Source organism: Lethenteron reissneri, chromosome 26 (assembly GCF_015708825.2).
Source record: "Lethenteron reissneri isolate LAM-NWPU_2019-01 chromosome 26, ASM1570882v1, whole genome shotgun sequence".
Lineage (NCBI taxonomy): Eukaryota > Metazoa > Chordata > Hyperoartia > Petromyzontiformes > Petromyzontidae > Lethenteron > Lethenteron reissneri.
Window position 1 is genome coordinate 6,829,680 of NC_083804.1, and position 14,818 is coordinate 6,844,497.

The 14,818-nt window shown below is 44.4% G+C and overlaps 1 protein-coding gene across 1 annotated transcript in view; it reads left to right on the forward strand.

Moving 5' to 3' along the window:
• LOC133347567 (forkhead box protein K2-like) overlaps positions 1 to 14,818 on the forward strand; it is a 56,525-nt gene that overhangs the window by 21,956 nt on the left and 19,751 nt on the right. Inside the window, 4 exon segments of the mRNA XM_061559938.1 lie at positions 3,762 to 3,795; positions 3,798 to 3,929; positions 4,467 to 4,613; positions 9,836 to 10,029. Of these exon segments, the coding sequence (XP_061415922.1) occupies positions 3,762 to 3,795; positions 3,798 to 3,929; positions 4,467 to 4,613; positions 9,836 to 10,029 (507 nt within the window).

The following is a 14,818-nucleotide window of genomic DNA, read 5'->3' on the forward strand; positions in this document are numbered from 1 at the left end:
ACCTACGGGTTTCCATACCAAATATCAGCCAGTCGCAAAGTCTGGACTAATTCACAACCCAGCAGTATTTGTTTAACAAGTCTGATTGCTGATGAGACCCAAAAGGTCAAACACAGTCCAGAGTTTACTTGTTTAAATAAATACTGCTGCACAATATTAAACTGAAAAATAACATGACAAAGAATCATTGCAGATAAACCAAAACATTATTGAATATTTCTTGTGTAGAGACTGGGCCATATTTGTTTATTTTTTCAGCATTTAATCAGTTTTGGTCACTATCCACATTCAATAATAACCCGAGGTTTATACATTTTGCTGGGATGTTACAGTGGTGCAGTGGTACACGCACATCACCATGAATCTGGTGACCGATGTTCAATTCCCGGCTATGGCTAACATCAGTGGCAAGGGATATCTGAACTCGTCTAAGAAATAATCTTGCACCGACCCACACTGACCAGTTTGGTGAAGTATTGTCAAACGGTCCCTGTGACGGCTGTGGGTTGTCCTTGCTGAGACATTGGCCCGAATCGAGTGGTAGTGATTCCACATTTCCACGGTGGATGCCAAGCACCCTACAGGACAACCACTGTCAATTTCTCACAATGCGTTACTCATTTTATGAATTAAGATGATGACGACAATGGGATGAGTCGGCCCACAAAATTGATTTGAATTCGTGACCTTCCAATTGTTAAATGTTATAATGATGGTGCTACCTGGTCAGATTATTTATTATCTGCAGGTACCATAAATCCAACTGAACTAAAACGAAATAAACTATTTAATTTACCAGGACTATACTGGGTGACAGGGCGGCACAGTTATAGTTGTGCCTCAGTAAAAAAATATCTGGGTTTGATTCTAGGCGTAGGCACCTTTCTGTGGAGTTTGTATGTTCTCCCCCTGTTGTGAATGGGATTTCTCCTGGTTCTTTGGTTTACTTCCATAGATAAAAAAAAAACATACTATGTAACTGGTACTGGCCAAAACATCCCAATGCTAAACAAACTGCCTGCAAATCACTCGGTGGGATTACACACTTCAAAATCACCTCCCCCCCCCCCCCCCACTGCAAAAAACTTGGCAGAACTTTCCTGAAAAAGTCTTGACTATGTGAGACTTTCCAGAATAAAAAATCTTCGGAATAATAATTGTAAACAAGACTCATTTCAGGAGGGGATCCTGTTTTGAGCTGTTTGGCCAGTTCTGTCATAAGTACTTTGCACACTTGTGGGATAATGACCTACATGCCTGGAGAAAACCTGCACTTTTTAAGGGAACAACACTTAGACATATAAATTGGCAGCTTACACCAGTGAGACTTGAGTGTGTTACTGTGTATAGAGCAGGTCTCCAGATTTTCTGATCCAATTATTTCCAAATTGCATTAACTGCTAATGAAATGGCACCCAACACAATCTCCGTTAGCTTGCCGTGGAGGCCCTGTTTATCTGTACAACTCAAGTAATGTCACCAAGGGGCTTATTGTGAGGGGGTCGGGGTTGAGGATTGGTTGAGTTTGATTTGTAGCCATTGCAAGCATCAGTGTTATGTGGACTTGAACTGAGCTTCTCCGTCTTCATGATGTTACTGCTGCTAATGATGGTTATCGGCATCATGATGAACATCATCATCATGATGTTGTTTCTTAGTTTACAGATAAAATGTGTAATTTGCGTGGATGAATGCGGACAATAGGATGCTCCTAATAGTACCCCCCAACATCTCTGCACTTGGCTGTGTTTTCAAGTTGAAAACATGTTTCAAACGTCCGCAAGTTATGGAGTTTGCACAGGCAGTTGATATTTCTGAGCGCGACATTTGACACAAATATGGGTACATTACAAAACCATTGGCCTTTGGGGTCAAGGGAGATGGTAAACACTGCTCATTCAGACTTTAAACGCCATGTCTCGTGGTTATTATCAAAGTCAAAAACATTTCAAAATAAAGGAAATTAGTAAATGTATCATTATCATCATTACGGTGTGTCGTGAGGTCCGTTTATTTTCAGAAACCTACTTTTTCGCCAGTTTTGTCTGTTTCGTTTACATTTTAAATCTGGTTTGTTATTTGTTCTGTTTAGTGACCCTGTGTGATGCTTGTTTAACTTTTGGACTTGCTTTGCTTCAGACTGAAATTGTTTTGCTGTACGGTAAATTTGTGTTGACCTTGGGAAATCTGCCTTATTTTGACCTGCATTCTCCATGTTAGTGGGCCCTTACCTGTTTTTTTATAATTAAAACTCGTCTCTCTGTTGAAGACGTTCATGAATAATCGGGTAATATTATCGGGCCCTGTGGCCCCGATGCCTCTTTGTTAGGAATTCGCAGACATTTCACCACCACTATGGGTTCTGTAAACAACAAGACCGTAGTAGTGTTGCACGGCTTTCGTATTTATTTCAGATGACGCATGAATATGCGCAACAGATCATCTCGTTGTTGTTTGAACATCCCATGGTTACACAGCTTTCTAAGCCTTACGTGGTATATGCAGACGATAACCCTTGTTTTGTCTTCATGCCAAATTACTCTCCCACAGGCTTAAATGTTGCTTGTTTATGTTGCCAGCCTGCCTGTAATCGTTACTGCTTTCTAAAATGCGGCTGGTCCCATATGGTGTGTGTTTCCCAAAAGTCTCACCTAACAGGGGAATAATAAAAATGGACTGCAATGGGTAGGTGATCTGTAAATGTATATGCAACCTTTGCTGTTGCTCACATTTCACTGTCATTCCCAGAACCAGCAGCAGTATGTTCTTGGTATTGTTGAGGTTAAGTGTGATGGAGGGCACCATAGTGCCGAGGTTTTATATGACTCATGGCTATAGGGTGGGTCATTTGTAGGGAATGTATAAAGATGTTGTGCCTGCTCTCATGATTGAATTGGTTGATGTTCTTCAGGAAACCTATTTTTTTTAACATATGAGTGATTGTAGCGACCTCTAGTGGCTGGTGAAATCGTATCAAACACATTGCGAGTAACATTTACTTACCACAAACTTGTCGGCAAAACAGTAAAACCCACGAAACATTCTCATAGCCTGTCAACCCATATGGTTTATCCGTATTTTTGTACAGGGAAATTGAGTTTTCAGGTCCAAACGGCATACAGCCGTTTCAATATGGGCAAAGTAAAATGTCTATTTGTTTGTGTTTCTCCTTTGTGATGGGACTTTGTAGGATGAACGCTGAGATTTATAAGGGCACGGGGTGACCAATAAGGTCTGAATTGGTCAGTAATAAGGTAGGCACTGATAAGGGATTGACACATACGTATTCTACTTCTTAAACTCTATTCTTTCGTGAAAAAAAGTAAAAGCACATTTGTAGCCGCATTGTTTTCTTACCCATAAAAATGAATTGTTAAACTATGACATGGCCAACCCACATGGACCAGCGTGACGGATCGTGGTCAAAGTTATATCCACTACGATTCGCACATTGTCAGGGAGGCCCCTCATCCAATAAGTACATGAATTCGCTTGATTCTAAATTCTAAATATACTACAAATACATCCATCCAATCGCAGACCTTTTTTAGGATGTTTCTCTGTCTGCATCTCACGAAGCTCACGTGCGGCCTGCTCGTGTGGTTTTTTTCGGCGGCCATAGACGGCCGCCACTCTATAACTGAACATCTGTGGAGATAAGAGCTTTAGCTCATCGGATTCTTCCAGTATGAATAAATATTCTGATTCTGAAACGGGGCTTCACCACGAGCATACTAAAGCCTGGTTTTTCTCTCCCCCAGCGCCGCCAGCTCGTGCCCATCAAGTCCCGCGGGGCTGCCGGTTCCTCGGGGTACCGGCTGGGACGCGGCGCCGCACCGGACCTGCAGCTCGTGGCTGAGTACGCGGCGCAGGCGGCATGCGATCAGGAGAAGGACAAGGACACGACGTCGGAAGGCGACGGTCCCAAGGCAAGGAAGGCTGCCGCTGTGTGGAGGCGTAAAAGCCGTGGACGTGCCGGCGCTATTGTTGTTGGCGCATATTTTACGTGCTGTGTTCTGTCGTAAATAGAAAAAAAAACATGCAGTTGAACAATGATTAGTGTTACCCCCTCCCCCCTAATGGACAATGATTGTAGATGAGAGGTCACATTGACAACCTGAGATTGTGTGCTCGACAGACCAATCGTCCAATAATTTCTGTTTTCATTGGAAACTGTCATTGCTATTGCAAGTTACCATAGTTACTGGTAGTAAACACATATATTAACAGTGCACAAATATTATGAATACAGTTGGGTTTACTGTCGTTTCTTCCGTTCGTTAGCTCAGGCGTATATCTAGCACATGGATATTAAGTTAAGATTTAGGGCAATGGACGTTCTTGCTGCTGCTGTGTAACGTTTGCTCAGGTGCACAACAATGTGCATTTCAAGGATCTCAATTGTAGGTGTAAGTTGACAGCTGGTTTGAAGTGTTGGCTGTGGGTGTATGTGTGTGTGTTGGCAGGATGAGTCGAAGCCACCCTACTCGTATGCCCAGCTAATCGTGCAGGCCATCACATCTGCCCTTGACAAGCAGCTGACACTCAGTGGCATCTACGCTCACATCACCAAGCACTACCCCTACTACCGGACCGCGGACAAAGGGTGGCAGGTACTGTCTCATACCGACACGGGAATCGGATTAGAACAAGTATTGTCATGTGCGCATCCACGTGTGTGTATTACGGTCGACTCGGCCTTAAATGAGCTAGCTGATGCTGTGTATACATCGGCACTGCAGAGATACATGTGGCAGAGTGTGGTACTGGCCACACACCCCATTAAAATCCTGCTAATGGCACTTACCGCAACAGCCAGTGTAGGCTATATATTGGCTCTTTCTATGTGTGTGTGTGGGGAGCAGTGGTGCAGCGGCTAAGCACACTGCTACGAACAAGGCAACAAGAGTTACAATTTAGGGCCATGGCTCACATCATTGGAGAGTGATATCTGAACCAGTGTATATTTATTGGCTTCCCCTCGATCGACTCGGCCTAAATATTAGTACTTGACGTGCTGTGCAAATGTTAGCACTCGGGAGACAAAGGTGGTCGGGCATAGTGCTGACTCCACCACCCCCTTATGCACTGTTCTAGCCTGAATAGGTGATCGGTAGTAGGACGTCCATGGGGGATCTTTGTTTTTGTGAGTGATATGCACAGGTGCAGGGCACGGTTGCTGAGAGGTTCACGCCCTGTGCTACGAACCCAGTCGGCGAACCACGGTGGCGAGATGTTAACTACCTCGCCTGATATACTGGTGGTTGTGGGATTTATCCTGACCCTGACACCTGTATATTTGGAGTTCGAATGTTCTCCCTGTGGTTGAGTGCATTTTTCTCCAGGTTCTCTGGTTTTTTCCTCCAAATTTAGAATCAACATGCATTTAGAATATTTGGCTGCTATAAATTTCCACGTGATAAGCCACTTCGTTGAGCTATCATTTGTGGCCAGCTCAGGCGGCCTTACCTGGTAAAATAAAAATAGATTAGTATCTTCAGTTCAATTCCTGTTCGGAAACAATGCTAACCTGGCATATCACTGGGCACGTTACACCCCATGCACTGGGTAGTTCTTAATAGGGGCTTTATAACGGCACTTTCCACAGTAATCTGGCTATATGATGGATTGTTGCTTATACGTGTGTGTGGTGAGCGATGGTTAAAAGCATAAACTCAGCTGTATTTAGGCCACATTTATTCTTCATGGATCTGCTAGAACATCATTACAATTTATACTTTCTGTGAGTTGGTCATAGTCGTGTATACGTTTTTGATACAAACTACAGGAGTGCAATGTACACGGTTTTTTATTGCAAAAGCTCCATCCTCTCCTGCTTTCAAATGCCTTCCGCTAAACCAACCGATGTGACCTTGGGGGTCTTCACACACGGCTCTCTAGGCTACGAGAGCAGCTGGAGGAGCCATCGTGTTTGAATTATTAAACGCAATGATGTTCGCTCTGATGTCTCGTGTCGGTCGTCCCGACGCGTGGCTGCTGTCCTGTTTGACAGCTACACAAACATGGGGGGGGCCCTTTTAATATCCTGGGTTTGTTCTTGGCTCGTTTGATGCCCAGGATCAGGACTTGGCTCAATGTTGGTAAATAATTTGATCAGAATTTCGAGGAATTTTGTTGACATTCTTTAAATATTAAGGCACACGATTTTAGCGAGTTTTATTAAGTCGTGCAAAGAACAAGTTAAAATGTTTTTGGAAGACAAAACTATGTGTCTGCATCTGTGGAAAGGCCTTGCATTACACATTAGTTTTGTACAGATAATGTTATAGTATCAGAATGTTAATTACATTTTCTATTAGTAGCTTACTATAAAGTTAATATTCTTTGGGTCTTTCGGTAAAGCTACGTAGATAGAATAAAAAATATATATTATTTTTCTATCTGTGTGGCTTTACCCAAAGACCCAAAGAATATGGATTCCTGCAGTCACGAAAGCTTTAAGTCAAGATATAAAGTTAATGTCACTACGTAAGCTTTAATTTATTATAGGGAATGGTGGTGGTGTCGCGGTTAGTGCGCTGCGCTACGAACCAGACGACCCGAGTTCGATTCCCGCTCCCGGCCAACACCAGTGATAGCGATTATCTAAACCGGTCCTGGCCCTCCCCCTAGGTCGACTCAGCCTCAAATGAGTACCTGGTGCAGTGTGTAAACATCGCCACTGGAGAGACAAAGGCGGCTGGGCATGGTGTTGGCCACCCACCCCTTCGTGCGCCGTGCCGGCCTTCGTAGGTGCTCGCTAACAGCACTTGCCCCAACAGTCTGTTAAGGCTATACTGGGGAATATTTTTTGTTCATTTACGAGTTCATGTAAGGTGTAAAAAAATTCCATCATCGAGAAGAATAGCATGCGTGATAAATGATTCATTGTTATTTTGGCGCTTGATGATGTTGTATGTCAGAAGTAAAAATTGGTGCTGAAAGGAATGGAGTTGTGTAGCAACATCTCCCCCCCCACTGGGATCAGCAGAGCAATTAGTTGCGCGTCGTTAAGCACTGGCAGCACGAGCCCAGTGCTCTCTCTCGTCACAATCGTACGATTCAACAATGTTGCTTTATTTCGCTGCAGTCCACTGTATGCAACACATATAGTGAACTGTAGCAAATCATGTCAGGTGCATTATTGTCTACTTTTTAAGTAGTACAGTATAACCTTGCATTGCGAGTAACTTGGTCTGCGAGTGTTTTGCAAGACGAGCAAACATTTAAAATAAATATTAATTTTATAAACGAACGAGGTCTTGCAATACGAGTAGTACGCGTATACGCTTTGTCTGCCGAGCATCACGTGATCACAAATGATATAAGAGTGCTTTGATATACGAGTGCTTTGGATTACAAACACGTTTCCGGAACGAATTATGCTCGCAATCCAAGGTTTTACTGCATTTAGAAGTGACATGGGTAAGGTTGTTAAGTCTGCCTATTGTTAGCTGTTTTGTTAAATTATATTAATTGACCATTGGCTTCAACCGGGGTTCAACCAGGGGTTCAAGCCAATAATGTCACGGCTGTCGGATTGTGAGATCCACTCATAATCGTATGTCGAGGAGGAAGAATCTGCGTTAACCCATCGTCCCTCCAGGGTGAATAAAACGAGCACCTCTTTTTGTTGCAAGTTAAACATTCCACCATTTGAGCTTCAGAATCACTATTAATTGATCAATATTTAATCATCGTTGGTGATGGGCCCAGGTGCCCCTAGGGGGGCCCCGCCCGGGCTGTGCCATAATTTTTGTTCTCTATCCCCTCCAAGGTGTTGCTGCCCTTCCCGTTTCACATTCTTCCTTAATGTAGTCCCTCGCTTATTGTCTGGAGATGCTGTTGCACAGACACTTTTATGTTTAGCACAGTTGGCTACGGTACTGTGCGAAAGACGTTCAACGTACTTGCATACAAAATCGATTAATCGATGCATCGCCAGACCGCCACCACCGCTGCTGATGACGCGTTGCAATTGGAGCATCACTCGGGTTGCCACTGCCCTCATTTTCCCAGGATCGTCATTTTTTTACCCGGCTGCTGTCCAGGGAAATTTGTAATTCTACCCAGTACATTTAGAGTTAAGCTTTTTTTTCCAGTTGCATACGACCATAACAGCACACCATTCAAATCAACGCATTTACATGCAGTTCTCATCTCGTCCGGCGTATTGGGAGATATTATTCCTCCCGGGATATTTGTCACCTCCCAAGGTGTACGCAGGCCGGGGTGAAGACAAGGATGCGGGGGGGGGGGTGTGGTCGGTGGGGGGGGAGGGGGGTGGTCGGTGGGGGGGGGTCGGTGGGGGGGGGCACTCGATGCAGCGTTCCCTTCCACTCGTCCTTCTGAAGTCTTTAAACACTCTGTGACAGTCTCAATAAGGGCAGGCGCTGTGCCGTGACCGTGACCTGTAAGATATTGCACTGTGCGGGCCGGTGGGCAGGCGGACGGCTGTAGCAGTGGCGTGGCCTGTCGCGCAGCACAGGCCAAGATTGACGACCGCTCCGTGGCGACGCGAATGAGCGTGAAATCGTGACGTCCCTGGTAAAACTTAAAGCGCTCGCCTTTGCGTGCGATTAACTTCTCGTGAGGTGGTGGGGGGTGGGTGATTGTTGAGAGCTACCTTTCCGGCATGAAACTGGTAAATAAAACTGGGGGCTTTTTAGACTCTGCGATGATGCTCATTTGATTATTATACTATTTACTTGTATATGAACTATCCCAAGGGTTCCGTATGCCATGGAGATGGAGCGATGAAATGAGCTCGTTTGCAGGTGCTACGTGGATTGTTGCATCGCAGAGCTCTGAGAGATTGCGGCAACTTTGGGAGTCCTTTATCCAGCAGTGAATTGAGTGCCTGCTGCCGAGGATAATTGTATATATGTACAGTGCTACTCCTATGGTAATATCTAAATGTGTCGCAGTATTTCAATTGAGGATAGGGCAGTACGCAACTTAATTCGTGGTCTTAGCCAGTATTGGAAATTATATTTATCTATGGCAGAGGCAGCATCGCCATGGATCAATGAAAGCTGGCTTTCTATCTCGTGATGATTATTTTATTGACACCGGATGGATCGGGATCACGATAACAATCATTGGCTTAAGCTTAACTCAATAGCTTAACTGGTAAAGTTGACTTAATTAACACTCTGAATGGCAGTGCAAGCATTTCTTGTGCTTTGTCTATTCCGGTTGCGGAGAGCTGCAAATGACGCGTGTGTTTGTGTGCACGGGTCTGGTAGCCTCGTGGTCAACGCAGTGTGCCACAAATCCTTCAACGTGCGTTCGATTCCTGGCCATGGCTAACATCGGTGAAAATTATCTCAATCGGTCCTGAGTACCTGGTGCGGTGTGCAAACATCATTAATGGGGAGACAAAGGCAGCCGTGCGCGGTGGTGGTGGCGGCCACAACCCCGCCTCGTCTGCCGTGCTGACCTTCATGGGTGCTCACTATCAGACCTTGCCCCTGCAGTGTGTTGGGTGCCACAGTGGCGAGATGTTAACTACCTCGCCTGGTATACAGGCGTTTGTGGGTTCGATCCCGACCCTGACACCTGTATATTTGGAGTTTGCATCTTCTCCCCGTGGTCGAGTGGATTTTTTCCTCCAGGTTCTCCGTTTTTCCCCCCCACATTTAGAATCGGCAAGCGTTGAGAATATTTGGCTGCTATAAATTTGTACATGATAAGCCACTTTGTTGAGCTATCAAATTTGTGGTCAGATCGCTTCTGAAAAAAGAGCTACATTGCCCAGTGGGGCCTTACCCAGGTCAAATAAAGATAAAATTGCTTAGGCCTCAAGGGGGATCTTTTGTCTTTGTTCCCACAGAACTCGATCCGGCACAACCTGTCGCTGAACCGCTACTTTGTGAAGGTGCCGCGCTCGCAGGAGGAGCCGGGCAAGGGCTCCTTCTGGCGCATCGACCCCCCATCGGAAGGCAAGCTCGCCGAGCAGGCCTTTCGCAAGCGGCGACAGCGCGGCGTGCCCTGCTTTCGCACGCCCTTCGGGCCCCTCTCCTCCAGGTCAGCCTCTTGCTTTCATCATTCATTCATGACGCATATTCAGCGAAGGACCGTTGCGCCAGACGTGTGACCTCTCGCGACAGCATTCGCTTAAGCTGCCATTGCTGTCATACGCTGTAGAGTCTCCAGTGATTTGTTTGATCCACGGATCACGGTGGGCGGGGGGGGCGACCATGGGGGCGGCGCCATTTCTTTGAGGGTCGCAGTCCACTTCGAACGCCAACTGAAGTGCACAATTTTTTGGAATTTGCGCATCATCTCAATGCTGATTATTTTATATTATAAGGGTTGCCAGTCCGCGGTCTGTGAGCCATATGCCACTTCTGGGTTGTTACAAGTGCAGCTCGATTAATATTTGGTAAAAAAAATATTTTCATTGCGACTTTATTTGAAACACGAAAAATCTGCGGAAGCTGGAACAACTTATGGCACTCGCCCCCTGGCAGTGAAGCCAGACACGAGTACACTCGGGGTGCTCCCGCAGATTTTTATATTCAAAAACTCTATGGCCAACGAGTGCGAACCGACCGAGTGACCACCCCATCGGTGTCTTGTGGCTGTCGGCCATATGGAGATTTGGGTATGTGACTCCTTAGGTCAGAAGTTTTAGGCAGCTCTCTTATACTACATTTGTCATTGTCGTCATCATGCACTTGCCAACCCTACCAATTTAAGTGATCATTTTGTGGATTATTCAACCCTTTTACCACATACTATTTTCCAAAGTGAGTCATACCACTTGATAAAATAGTTTTCAAAATTATGCTGTGAAAGGGTTTACAATTGGCAAGCCTACCACTTACATTGATAGCTTTGGCAAGGATATTGATTAATCCATGGTTATCTCTGAGGATGATGAAGATGATGATGAATATATTATAATTTTCATCTTCATCGTCAGTCGTAATCAATCTATGATTAATAATGATTTAATCATTTATACCCTTATCCCAACTGTGGGGTGAAGGCCTCCCCTTGCTGTGTACGTCAAGGGGATCGTTTGACGCTTCCCTATGCTGGTCAGTGCAGATTGACCTCAAAACAAGTTCAGAAATCACTTAAAACTGATGTTGCCCGTCACTGAGAATTGAACTCAGGGTATTCAGGTTCAGAGTGCAATACGTGACTGCTCCATTTTGCTATGCTACATTAGTTCTCTATCAATGCCACTGGTTGGTGCTGGAACTATTAATAGTACCGCTTTGTGGGACGTCAACATTGATTGTTCCTCGGAGAGACTGGCGCCCACCATGGAAATGTGGAGTTTCCAGCACTGGCACAGGACCACCGAGAGAATTGAGTGCCCACCCGATGCTCATTTGAGTGGGCAAATACTTGATCTTGACTCCGCTGAGTCTTGTTTTTTTTTTATACATGTGCTTTGCAGTATCATTAAATACAATTTCACCGATTTCCCGTACTCAAATCAGCTTTGAGTGGTATTCGTTTTCATTAGCGGCTCTCTGAGCCAGTGGTGGAAATTCCACATTCCTTTGTCAGAGCGCTTTCTCTCCATAGCCACTGCCACTGTTAACTTCCCACTAAGCAGTTCCCATTTTGTTGACCCTGGCAGGGGTAATGGGCTGAGTGGACCCTCGATAATGATTTTAAATTGAAACTCTTCCAAAAATTGACACTACCTAACCACAGCACCCACTTGGCTAGCCACCATACAGTTTGGTATCACGATTGTGTACAGTTTCTGCTGTGATGTTACAGCTGTGTTTAATTCAAACGTATGTCCCTTCTGCTTTGCACCACTGATGTATCCACACAGGACCGAGTAAGTGTTTTAATTCACTCTTCAACATTTCTTTTCAGACACCTACTAATTTACACGGAAGTTGTAAATTATCGTGGGGAATTTCAGTGTTTATGACTTAATGTCCTCTTAAGATTACTCATCAGTTTGTTATATAAGGCGGAAGTGTGTACATCCTCAGATGAGCATTTACCAGGGCTCACATCTTTGTGGTCCTAAACAGGTGGTGGAAATTCTAAATTACAGTGGCAGAGCCATTTTCAGCTCGGTTAAATTTATTTAGATTAACCTGATGAGAGTTTGAGTCCAGGATATAGTTTCATTTTCTGGAGTTAGCTGGGTCACCAGTTTATCCATAGATCAATAGCTGTGTAGTAGGGGTGTAATGATGCATCGATTTATCAATTGATATTGATTCCTAAACTCACGACACGTACAAAGAATCTCGTGCGTAAGAATCAATGTTGTTTTATACGTATAATGTTGCATGCCATGGGTTCACGTGACCCATTGCAGCGACGAGAGGTGCAACATTCATCACGGTGCAAAGTTATTTGGATCACCGGAGATTAATAATGCGGCAGTCATTCTCTCCGCTGTTTATTTTAAAACACGTGCAGCTTAATTTTATCCCACTCATGGGCGGTGTCGTAAGTGGTCTATATTTAACCAGGCAAGAACCCATTGAGACTGCAGGTGTCTTCTGCAAGGATGACCTTGGTCAAAAAGGGACAACGGAAGAAAGTTTACGTATTGGGAATACGTGAACATGCCCAGAGCTCATTAAAATTGGTGAAATAAGGGGACGAGGTGTTTACATGACCTCAGGACTGTGATGATAGTAATGTCTGAATGGCAGCTCTGATTTCTAAGTAAATGCTTGATTGCTGGTGTATGCCAGCACACCTGGCGAAGAGTCAAACAATGAAATGATTAAGCATCAACGATTACTACAGCCAGTAATGGTTGGTGAAAGTCCAGAGCATAGACGTGGCAGCATTGATTTTGCAACATCCGTCTTCCGCTTACAACGTATTGACTTTGCAAACAATTTTCCATCGGATAAACGGCACTTATTTGGACAAAAAAAGTTAATTGAAACACCGGTAATTTCTCTGGCTTCCACCTGTGCATTGTTTATTTAGGCCGAGTCGTGAGACTGTGACCTTGTGAATGGAGTTGAGTGAACTCCAGGTTTCGCAGGCTACGGGGGAGCTCATCAGGATTTTGTCATGGGCGTCCATAATCTTTTAAGTTTTTTTTGCGGTCGCTGCAGTTAATATAGCTGTATGGTGCAATAATTGTGTAAAGCTTGAAGATGTAAACATGTTGTTTCCTTCAATGGGTCCCTGTCTACAGGAATCATTAACGTAGGGATTTTAAAACTCCAGATTTCACAACCAACACAGCCATATATTTACTGGATAAACATATGACTGTGGTGGCAGGTCAAGAGCAGACGAAAAAACAACCAGACACTCGTTCGACATTTACCAGCCCCTCTCCGTTCAATGAAAATTAAGTCGTTTAAATGCTGCACACACCTCTGCTGATTGCTGGACATGTCTCCATGTGCTGTAGAGAGCGCTGATTCAAATTAAGATTGATGATTTTAAAGCGGATCATAATTTGAATCTACACTTTTGACCTAACGTAGGGCACACAGACAAAGATCCACTGATATAATCGTAACTGACTGTTGGGGCAGGTGCTGTTAGCGAGCACCTATGAAGGCCAACATGGCACATGAGGGAATGGCTGGCCAGCAACGTGCCTGGCCGCCTTTGTCTCTCCAGTGCTGATGTTTAGACACCTCCATGAGGTACTCATTTTATTCCGATTCAACCTCGAAGAGGCTCAGGACCAGTTCAATTCAGATATTCGTCACCGATGTTGGCCGTAAGTAGGAATCGAACTCATGTTGCCAGGTTCATAGTGCAGTGCGTTAACCACTACACTCCCGCTCTCCATAACGTGGGACACAAGATCTACATGTTCATATGAATCGGTCCACACTACGTCAGTTGGGAAATATCTATGATCATCAGGCGCACACAGCACTCTATGTCATCATAACTTAATTTGTATTTGAACACAGAAGATAAGGTGGGTCCGGCGTGGGTCACTGCAACTTGAGTTTGGGGTGCTGCGCTGCCGAGATGTTAACTACCTCGCCTGGTTTGATCCTACTGGACACCGGTATATTTGGAGTTTGCGTGTCCTCTCCCCACGGTCGCATGGAGCTTTCTCTGGGTTCTCCGATATTTCCCTCCAATTAGAAACGTGTTTAGGGTTTGGGAAACCCGACATTGACCTGTTGCACCTGAATGACAACACCAGGGGGCACTGGAGGGATATAGGGTGGCACATTACAACAAAAAGATAGTGGACATAACAGACTTTTCTCCGATCCGTGAAACTTCTCACTCATTTTCATACAGCTCAATACACACGGCCTACAGTTGGCTCTGCAAGACAATGCCCAGCTGTTTTCACTGTTGCGCTTTACAATCCATTAAGTTGCTGTTTCCATTGATTACACTGGTCAACAAAAAAAAAAAAATTCTGGCTGGGACTTTTGCAGCCGTTTTAGACTAATTTCAGGGTGCTGATTCCAAATCTGATCTCAGATTTGCTCTTATCACATCTCATTTTTATGCTATTGGCATACCCCATTTTCATTGATTTTACCGGAAATTAACTCTGTTACTTATGATTGCAAGTTGTTGAGTCAGTGACTGCTTTAGTGTTAAAATATGGTGCTGTATTTTTAGGATAGTGTGTTTATAATATCATTTTATGTAGATATGCACATTTATTTAATATTTTTCTTCTGCACTTTTTATTGAAAATGTAATATTTGATATCTCAAAAACCTGATGTGATGGACATAAACTGATGCCAGATTTGGAATCAGCACCCCAAAATTACCAGGTCATTACACTTCCTTCCTTGATGGAAGACTCGACGCCAAACAAGCAACTGACTGATATTGACAACACATACTCAGTCGACTGAAATAAAAAA